Source organism: Chenopodium album, chromosome 2 (assembly GCF_948465745.1).
Source record: "Chenopodium album chromosome 2, dcCheAlbu1.1, whole genome shotgun sequence".
NCBI lineage: Eukaryota > Viridiplantae > Streptophyta > Magnoliopsida > Caryophyllales > Amaranthaceae > Chenopodium > Chenopodium album.
The window spans coordinates 19,262,403-19,273,540 of record NC_137835.1 but is presented as its reverse complement, the minus strand read 5'-3'; the positions used below and the strand labels follow the sequence as shown (position 1 = coordinate 19,273,540).

General features: G+C 33.4%; 1 protein-coding gene across 1 annotated transcript; it reads right to left on the bottom strand.

Moving 5' to 3' along the window:
• Positions 1–6,276: 6,276 nt before the first annotated feature.
• Positions 6,277–10,024, bottom strand: LOC145584140 (arginine-specific demethylase JMJ22-like). The gene is made up of 2 exons (XM_081641056.1): positions 8,730–10,024; positions 6,277–6,711 (listed from the first exon to the last, which is right to left on the bottom strand). Exons 1-2 carry the CDS (start codon positions 10,022–10,024, stop codon positions 6,474–6,476), a joined length of 1,533 nt encoding a protein of 510 aa, XP_081497182.1. The 3' UTR covers positions 6,277–6,473.
• Between the last annotated feature and the right edge of the window lie 1,114 nt (positions 10,025–11,138).

Below are 11,138 nucleotides of genomic sequence, written 5' to 3'. Positions count from 1 at the left end.
TATTTAAGTAATAATTATTTTTTTTAATTGTTAAAAATGTAAATATCTAACTATAATTCAAAATTTAATTAAAAAAATCATCATTTATGTCATAAGTAATATGATATCAATAATACAAGATTGCCAAATAATAATAATGATGATGATGGTGATGGTAATGGTGATGGTGATGGTGATAATAATAATAATAATAGTAATAATAATAGTAATAATAATAATAATAATAATAATAATAATAATAAAAATAAAAATAATAAATAAATAAATAAATAAATAAATAAATGAATAAACCTTATCATAAGAGAAAATAAAATTATCCCAAAATACAAATTTTCTTTCTTTAGTTTTTTCATTTTTTATTTGAAAACTATGAACTAGAATAAGTGTCACCTTCCAACTTTGGAAAAATGTCGATGCGATGATTTACCTTATTTTATTATAAACTAATTTAGGTCTCGTGCCAAACACTGCATAGCTATTTTTAATGCTATTTTAATTAGTTAAAATAACATATAACTACAAAACTCTCTTCATTTTTTAAGTGCATCACTTTGCCTGCCATATATGCCAATACACAGCTCTGGCCATTAATATATTTTAAATTCATAAGTAAATAATATAAAAATTATTATTATGAAAATATGTAACGATCAATCCATTAACTTGTACATATTATTACATTTGTTTGTTATTTTGAATATATTAGAAACAAAAATTTAGCAAGTCAAAATCACAATTGAAGTAACACTTGCTCAATCAAAAATGATATTGCTAATAATATGTATTTATACATATAATTTTTTTTTAATATAATTACTTAATCTTGCGTCATAAGTTATAACAAAGGAGTAAATTTTTTATTTTTTATTTTTTTGGAAAAAAACTATCTTTATCATTTTTTTCCCAAAACTTTTTTTATGTAAAGTTCGAATTAATACAAAGTATATTTTAGTTAACAAAAACATTGCTTGGAGTTAAGATATAAAGATTTTGTAATAAGAAAAATACCATATGATAATATTATGCTTTCCTTACAAATTAAAATGATTGCCTTAAATGTTAAAAGTTATAATTTTATTTATAGATATAAAAGTACTTAAAAAAAATTATAGACACACCAGGAGATGACACGTGTCATTGTTGGTGCGTCTTTTAGTATATAGTTATTGTTTGATGATTATTGATAATGAAAATTATTTTTATGAAAATCATATTAAGAAACTTTATATTAATACTTATCTAAAAACATATTTTATGAAACTAGCTAGGTTGCCATGACTCAGCAACAATTGTTACGTCACGGTAGACCCTGTAGCTATGCGGCAAAATCTAACATGGTGCGGAACTGATTGCCATGACGTGGCATAAAATATCATGTCATGACAAAGTCAGTTTTCCATTTTTTTTCACTTTAATAGATAAGTTTTATTAGGTCGATTTTAGAGTTTGCACTAATAATTAATAGGTGAAGACATTCCATTGGACAATCGTTAGTTGAAGATATAAATAAACAACAACCAAAATGAAGAACATATATTAAGGTTAGCATATGAAAATCACATAAATTATGCACATGTAAGGCACATAGTCACAATAATGATGCAATGAAGTTCGCAACCTTAAGTCATGGTTCTATGGTATTACGATGGTCAAGCTTATTTCGATGGTCAAAAGGTATATGGTTAGAAGTTTGGACGTGTAACAAGGCGACCTCCCTTAAGGGAATATGCATACAAGCGGCTTCGCGAGTTAGTGATGTCTCCATGGCTTGGTGGATATAAAATCTCTGATGAATCCTTATTGTGAAGAGCATTTTTGAGTCGGAAAAGCATAAATCATCGGGGCTGAAACATGTGTAAAATACATACAATGATACAGGTTTGAGAAAAGGTCGCAAAGTTGACTGCACGAAATAACAAACCATCACGTCATTTTCATTTTTGTCGAGCAGCAGTAAAATTAGCATTGACGAGGAAATTATTCCGCTGTGCGACGATATTATCGTGTCACGACAAATACTACCGAGGTGCAACAATAATAAAAAAGTTGTGGTCTTGTACGTTCCAATTGCGTTAAGTTTTTCGATTTTAACCTATATTGCAGAATCTATTTCGACAATTTTAACTTCAATGCTTATGCAATAGATGCCAATTAAATCGTAAAAAATACAAGTAAAAACTCATTCAATTCTCATCCACTCATTTCAATTAAATAATACCAATCCATTAAATCGATAAATAATTAAAAGTCCTCCCAAGTGGAGTTGTCAAATTGTAGGAGTCGAGCGACGTGCACCTAATTTAGCATGTTGTGAATATGCTTGGCAATCATAGGAAGTTGTTATTGGTTGTATAATCATTAGGGACAATGAATAAAATAGGAAGACTCCAACTAATTTTTAAAGAGCTTGTAAACCGTTCACAAGTTCTACGAAAGAGACAATGGCAGCCACGAATATTAATTTATGAAGATTACACCTATTCACAATCCTTGAGAGTGATATCTTCATATATATGGTCAACAATTAATCCACGACTAGAGGATCGTGGATGATAGTACAAATTGAGTCATGGAGACAATTCCGCCCGTATTGGCCTCTATTCTTATTGCGAAAAATATTCTTTTGCAATTTGATTGACATGAAAATAAAGCTCAATTAGCTACAAACTAATATTTCTATGTTGGATGAATATTTAATGCACATAAAATTTTCAATATCGGGGTCACTTCAAAACTATCTTATTAGTCGTGGTTTTTAATTACATATTCTCAATTAAACATGCAAAAGGGTTATCTTAGAGAAAATTAGAGGAGAGGAGATAGGAGAGAGAAATGGTTGCAGATTTTTTTGATTGTTTCTTAGAGAAAATGAGAGGAGAGGAGAGAGAAAATAAAAAATAAATAAAATTGTGTTTGGTCGTACGGTATGGCCAGCCACATACTCCCTCCGTTTTTAAATACTTGCTCCATTTCTCCATGCGCGGAGTTTTAGGAGAAATGGAAGAAAGTAATAAAATATGGAGGTAGTGGGGTAGTTGAGAAAATAAAAAATTGTAAATAGCAAAAGTAGTGGAAGAATATGAGGAGAGAGAGTATTATGTTGGGTCCACTTAGTGTGAGAAATGAATTAAATATTATAAAAGCTTTCCAAAAGAGAAAATGGAGCAAGTATTTTAAAACGACCGGAAAAGGAAAGTGGAGCAAGTATTTAAAAACGGAGGGAGTATAAATCTTTGTCACGAGTCAAAAGATTTACTGCTTAATGTATAAAAATAAAATTTTAAAGTTCATAAGCTAGAATTTGACAGTATATTTTATCAAATTGACTGTGTATATATTATTCCTCTGTTTTTTATTAGATGTATCACTTTTGTAATTGAGGAATCCAAGATAATTTTTTGGAGTAAAGAGTGATAGAAAGAAAAATTAAGAGGGTACATATGCGGGAAATACAAGTTACTCATCCTGAGTAACAACAAATGTAACTCAAGGGGCACGGATGTAATTTTATGCTTTTAAGTTGGGGGTAAAAACGTCCACATCATATTTCATAGCAATGGATGAGTTCCTTTCATCCTCAACAACACATTCCTTCCTCCTCCATTCTCCCACCAGTAATCCTTGGCCCTAGCAGTACTCTTCTTCTTCTCCACCGTTCTTCCTCCTTCCCTCCGCAAGAGTAACACCTCCGCCAAAACAAGATCGATGCTAGCCCTAAGGGGTTGATATGGCCCTAATTAAAACTATTTGTTCCTAGGGTTTCGTTTTGTTCCGCCGCGAAGCGACGTTTAGGGCTTGAAGCCATTGTTATCGAGGAAGGAAGAAGAAAAGGGGGACAACGGGGAAGAAGATCAAAGATCGTCGGTGAACGGTGGTTCAGACGAAGAATGGTGGTGGTGGTGGTGGTGGTTAGGACAAAAGACGAATAACGACGATGGTATTGGTGTGTGTAACGAAGACGGGAAACGGATAAGACGAAGGGTAATGGTGGTGAAGCGCAAACTGGTGGTGGTGGTGAAGCCTTGAAGCGCACTCAACGTTCTCCAAGAAGACGAAGGTTTTTTTTAAAAAAAAAATTAATAATAAAAAAATTTGTGTAAAATTACAATATATGCCACTAGGGGTGAACATGGTCTGATTTGGTGTGGTTTGAGTCTAAACCAAATCAAACCAAACCGCAAAATACAGTTTGGTCCATTTCCAAACCAAACCAAACCATATTAGTATTGAAACCAAACCAAACCAAATCGTAATAATGCGGTTTGGTGCGGTTTGGTTTGCGGTTTATGATGAGACGGCATTTTTTCCTAAAAATTGTCAAATATTAATAAATTTATAATAAAGTTCAAATAATTAGCCCAAAGGGATTAAATTCTACTACAAATTTTCAATAAAAATAACAACCAACTAATCAAGTGCTAAGTGCTAACACAATAACACATAATAAAAAAAATAATACATAACAAATTAACAGTGGAAAAAAACATAATACATTTGTCCAAAAAAATAATTCATACTACATTATAGTTATATGACCTATTGAATTTTAAGTATTGATATTTTGAGATTGAGTATAGAGTAGTAGTATATTAACCGTATAGTCTTCTAATGATTTTCATGTTTTATTATTTTTTTTATTTTTTTATAATATGTAATAACTATTATAATTTATTTAAAAATTAAATAAATATTAAAATGCGGTTTACTGGTTTACGGTTTGGTTTATAATTTTTTGAAAAACCAAACCAAACCGCAAACCGTATTTCCCAAAAAATCGAAACCAAACCGTATTTTTCCAAACCGTAAACCAAACCAAACCACTAAAATGTGGTTTGGTCTGGTTTGGTTACGGTCCAGACCAAACTGTGTACAACCCTATATGCCACTTGAGTAACAAATTTCGTTACTCAGGCTGAGTAACTGGGGCTTGCTCGTACATATGTGATAGGAGAGATATATTGGTATGTTCTCTTCTGCTTATTTCCAGTTCAGTTCAGCTGCAATAATTTCAGTTCAATTCAGTTCGTTCAGCTCCAATAAGTTCCGTTCAGTAAATTAAAACAGGCCTTAAAAAGAAAAATGATCTATCTAAATTGAAATTTTAATTTATGGGACTATGGGAGGGACACCAATGAAGCACAGTTGGTATAAATGAGAAGTCGAATATACTCCCTACTACTAGCCAGTCGAAGGCCCCATAAATAAGGAAGAGCAAACATGGTGTGGCCTGCCAGGCACATCCACCAGTAGTTGAATTGATCCTTCGCAAAATCCAACCAGCCCTGCACTATCATCTTGATTACTCCAAGCTCCATCCAAAATGAGGCAGTTATCAAGAGAACCATCAATGGATCCTCTGAGGCATCTGAAATAAGGATCTTTGGGAAAATGAGACTGAGCGAGTTGTGAGAATTGCGATTTAGAGTAAAAAACCCAACTTGCATGCTGCGAGATATCCACTCCTTCGAAAGATGGGAGATAGCACCTTTGAAGATGATTTGATTATGAGTTAACCAAATAGACCAAAGATAGCAAACCCTACCAATTTCTAGATTTGCGAAACGCAGACACCAAATCCTTAAACCATCTCTCAGAAGGCGAAATAGACATAGACAGAGAACACACATGTAGGATTTACCGGAAACCTCATAAACTTAGAGCAGTCCCAGAGGCAGTGGTATGTAGTATTTTTCCAGCAAAAAAACTTCCAACTTTGGGAGGAGAGGCAATTCCCAAAAGCGTCTCCACTAGGGATCTCCGGAGGCCATGAACTAGCAATATGTATGCTGACCTTATAAAAAATTGGCCATCACGAGTAAACTTCCAATAAACAAAATCATCCATTGTACACAGAGGGTGCTCAGCGGAGAGAATTTGCAACACCGTAGAATTATCGAACTACCGGTGAACAAGGAAATATCCCACATGTGTGAACGCTGATTAATGACAATTTTTTATGTTACATTGAATTTTTTCACAAATTCAACTATTTCCTTGTGAACAAGAAAGTACAATTCTTTCTATGTAGACATTACACCCAAATAGCACCGTCTAGAAAGAACAACTTTTGGAGCTTATTCAAAATTTTACTATTGCCTACAGAGATACAGAGCCTTTCATTGAGAGTTGAGATGCACAAGAGCATGTATGAAATGAGGCAATTTGTTTTACAGACGCATCAGAAGAACTATTGCAATACAAGATCAAGCAAACCTTGGAATTGTATTAAGAAATTCCTTCCAAAAAAAGATGACAGCCAAGGACAAAAGTATAATGGAGACATGGAAAGAAAGACATAATTATACTGAAACAAAATTGACTGTAATATGATCATATCAGAAATTTTTTTAAAGTAAATAATTGACTATAAAAAGGAATCCTGAAAATGAACTTAAATGAATATACCAGAGTAAGATATCAATATATAAGCTCACCACCAGAATATGTGTCCAGCAACCCAAAACCTGCATAGTCTAGCCTAAGAAGGAAAACTTGAAAGCTCCAGCATTAGAATCTGAAACAGTTTCCCAAAATGGACGTTTCTTCTTCATTTCTTCAGCTTTAGTCACTAGCTGATCTATAGTCCCAGGAAAAGCAACCTCAATAGCTCCTTTGAACTTATTGTGCAGATTGACACGGTCCCTTGTTCCTGATACAAGTTCACTCGCATTTGGCTTCTGGAGGAATTCCAATACATTCAGCAAATTTCTCCTGATGAGGCAAGATAAGAAAAATGTCACATGATTCATCACTTAGGAGCAGTGAAGCTCTGCAGTGGCTTATACAAGTCTTAATACCAATTACCATATAAGAACAATTCTTGCATTCTTGACTTCTCAAGGCATGCATAGCAAAGTAAACTTGAATAACACGAGCAGACAGCAATCATACTAAAGCCAAATTTATAAAGATAATATGTACTGAAGACAAGCTGGACAGTCTCTCATGGCAATCCCAGAACAATGTAAGGATAGAATTTCAATTAGTGATTCAATTTATAGAATCTGGATGTCTTTATTTATTTATTCAGTACTTATCTTTGAACAGCCACACTTGATATCAATTGGACATTCTTAGCTTCTGTTCTCCTTGAAAATAAAATGGTGTTATTGCTCTTGACTCTTGTATAGGCTGTGTCAAAAAGAAGATTCTCAGACCCAAGGATGACTTGGCAGTAAAAGCCTCAATGCGATAATATGGGCAAATACAAGCACATCTGACCAGCCCCCAAGGAATAAAAAGGCTCAAGGCGCACCAAGGTGATAGGGATTTAATCTCATTAAAGTGAGGAACATTTGCGCATTAAATAAAAAAGTGAAAAAAAAAATCTGGAGAAAACATGTGCGACATCTGGACTCTGGAGCGTCTAGGCATAGTGCCCCTCTGGAGACATACCAAAAAAGGCACACTGCCCATGTCACCTTGGGCCTCAGTGCCTAGGCACTCCTACTTATACACTGCCAGCCCCTATCCTGTCCAAGCCAGAAGCCTCGTTAGAGTCAGAAAGAATGCTGCACCAGCATGACATCTAAATTGATTTAGTTCAATACACTCAAATGACTCAACTTTGTTGCCTCCTCTAATAGACCAGGACCCAACTTACCCTTATAAGAACTTGTCAATTATTGGGTTGCCCACAAATGGCCAAACTAATTACTATTATTACATAATAAGTTGATTGAATTGCTACCTTAATTGTCAACTATGACTAGAGAGTGATTACACTTTCAAAAACATGATGAAAAGTAATGGAATGAGATTAGACAGTGTTCTGGTAGATGACAAGTTTTTGATCAAAAGTTTCCAGGTAAGCAGTAATTTTTGAGGTATGGAGCTACTCCCCTACCCCCTTACAGTAGAGGACCATAATATAAATATCAAAAAACAATTATAGGATTATACATAATATAAATATAAAGTAGCAAACTAGCAACCGATAGGACTATAACATAGATCAGAACATGTGCACTCGGAATGAGTTATAATCACATAGCAGCAAAACGATAAAAATTAAATTGGCACAATGAGAAAAGTGGACATGTCTTAGTTCTAGGAATCAACAACTTAACATATATGGAAGAGTAAAATCTTTTCATCTCAATTCAATTTTTTTCAGCAACCGTACACATACTAACACTTTTCAGCAGGTTATTATTATAATGAGGGCAGCCCAAATAAAAAGATATTTCAGCAGGTTATGCTTACAAAATCAAAATATTGATTTAATAAAGAAATTCTGTACCATCAACTAGGAGGATATGGTTTACTTACAGCAAAATGCCATCACTTATTTCTTTTTAAATTGTCTATACTAATGAGAGGAAACAAAGGGAAAAAAGAATGTGGTTCACTACTTCACCAAGCTTAGTGATACTATGTGTAGACATATCTGGCAGCAGTCTGATAAGTATGCATATGATACACTCTTTCACTAGAGTCCACTTTACTCCTTGAGAGTGGACACTATTGCTAAATTCTTTAAGAACTGTAAATGATAAGCAATTTATCATAATAAATTTACAATCATCAACAATAATCTTCGATCATTAACTTGAAAACTAAGTTATCACAATTGTAGCATTTTAAGGTGAGCTAGAGAAGGCACTCAAACACTTGAGGAAGCAGATACAGAAAGCCAATAATACAAAAAGGGTTGATTAGTCTAGCCACAGTAAACTTTGTCATTTTGACATTGCAGAGTGATTAGCAGAGAAATTTGGGAGATATACCTGCTAACATAGTTCTGTGTGATAGCAATAGATTCTTCTAAGTTGATAACCAAATGCCACCATCCATTAGGCACAAAGAGAACCTCGCCTGCTTTACAGACACACTCAATGGGTCTCCTCCTCCAATCTTTTGTGGCTCCATAAAAATTCATAAACCACTCAATTATTGAAACTGGACATGCCACTTCAGCACCATCAGGGCTAGGATGGACACCAGGAGGTACAATCTCAGGAGGAAATAAAACCCACTTTTTGGACCCCTTAATCACAGCATTCCAAGCTGATGTAGAATTAGGATCAATATGAAACGAAGAACCCGACCCAGCAGGTCCAATTATTATCCATCTGTAATCAGGCCTCTCTTTACCCAAAACAGAAAATAAATCCTCCCTAAAGTATATAGGAACTTCATACTCTCTACCCAATGTCGGAACTTTCTCTGCAAACTTAGGATCAAACAAATACAAGGGTCTCTCTTCCCTAGTAAGGTCAGAATACCTAAAGTAATCCTCAAGCTTCATTTCAACTGGACCAACCGAAAACTTAACATCACCACAACTTTTAATCAAATAATCCTTATCCCATGTATCCTTTGCATCCCAGCTATCCAAGCAACCTTCCAACAACACAGGCTTATTAGGCTCCTCAAAATCTTTTATAAATTCCTCAACTGAAATCCCCCGCCTTCGCGGTATGTTATCCCTCTGTAGCCACTCATGTTTCATCTCAAGATTAGCACATAACCAACTTTGAAACAGAAAATCAGAATAAAAATCCCTAATTGCCAACCCACAAGACCCAATTTTTGAATTATCAAAACATGGGTAATGAGCAGCAATATAAGTTTTTCTCCATGACCCATTATACAAAAATCCACCTTTAAGGGTTTCCAATACCAAATCCCTCCAAAGGGGTTCATGGGTACTAAATACATATAAAGATTTACTAACAGTAGCTAAAATCCCTAAATAATTAGCATCCAAAAACCCTAAAATCTCAAGAACAAGTTCATCAGTAAGAACTTTCAAATTACCTAAGCCAATGTCTCTGGAATTATGAGAATTTGAGCTGAGAAAAAGATTACCAAGTGGTTGAACTCCATGATTATTTGAAGGTGCAGAAGCTCTTAGCCTAAAACCACCTTCTTCTGGTTCATCTTCTTCAAAACTATGAGTAGGTTGTTGGGTTTTTGGAAAATTAGAGTCATTTTTGTTAGGAGTTGTTCTAGACTTGTTTAGCTTCTTTTTTTTCTTTCGTTTAATGGGTTTTTGCAGGAATCTCTTGCAGCTTAGCATTATGGAATGTTGAGTTCGGTAATTTTGAGGAAGGGATATATGAAACTATGAAAGCGGCACGTTAAGCCTAACTGTTTTGGACACTTATGCAGGGTTCAGGTTTTACTCTTGATTTAGCATTTCTGGTTCGACCCGCGTGTTCTATTTTTGTTGGGCGATCGTTTTTGAACTGCCACAAGGACTAATTAGTGGTTCGTAGAGGCGAATGTACCATGCGCATGATGCATCCGTTCTGAAAAAAAAAAACAAAAAACGGAATGAATATTGTATAGAAATGTAAAGAACATTTAGTTAAAGTGAAAAGAACATGTTATAGAATTGTAAAGATTAATAAAAATGAACATAACACTATCTTATAAAGAACATCATCTTCAACATTTGTCACATTATTCTCAAATTCAACATCTATCCAGATTCATCAAATTTCAAAAAAGAAAATAAACAATGAATTTTATGATTACAAAATATTCTAATTCAAATCTAAAGTAACACAATTAAAGAAAAATAAATACAAAATTTCATTCAAAATTACCTTCGATCTTGATTAGCAAATCCACATATTCACCTTCATTAAAAATTCCTCCATTAACAAAACAATTATCAAAAGCACCACGAAACTCGATCTAATGCACAGCCATCGTCTTCTATCAGAATAATTTCTTTTTCTCTATAAATTTTCTATTTCTCTCTCTAAGATTTTTATTCCTCTCTAAAAAAAAATTCAAACAAGTGAAATTAAATATGAAGAAATATACAAATTTCTAAATTGAGATTGGGAAATAATTACCAAAACTCTTCAATTATGGAACAAATAATTTATTTAAAGATTGAAAAGCTAGATGTTCTTTAAAAACTACTCCGTATTATGTTCTTTCTGCTTTTTTTTTTTTTTTTTTTTTTTTTTTTTTTTGTTGAATAAAAATAATATTCATTACATTATATTATCATGCTCTTTATTAATATTATGGATGTTCTTTAGATATATACAAAGAACATAAAGTTAGATGTTTTTTTTTTTTTACAAAATAGTTATATGTTCTTTACAAAACAACTATATGTTCATTACAAAACAACCATATGTGATGTTCTTTATAAAATAACTATATGTTCTTTA

Bases quoted from the DNA above. Each gene is read 5' to 3' on its own strand.
- LOC145584140 (XM_081641056.1), bottom strand. From the start codon at position 10,024: ATGCTAAGCTGCAAGAGATTCCTGCAAAAACCCATTAAACGAAAGAAA. The intron at 6,712-8,729 runs GTATATCTCCCA...TTGCCTCATCAG, and splicing joins ACACAGAACTATGTTAGCAG to GAGAAATTTGCTGAATGTAT.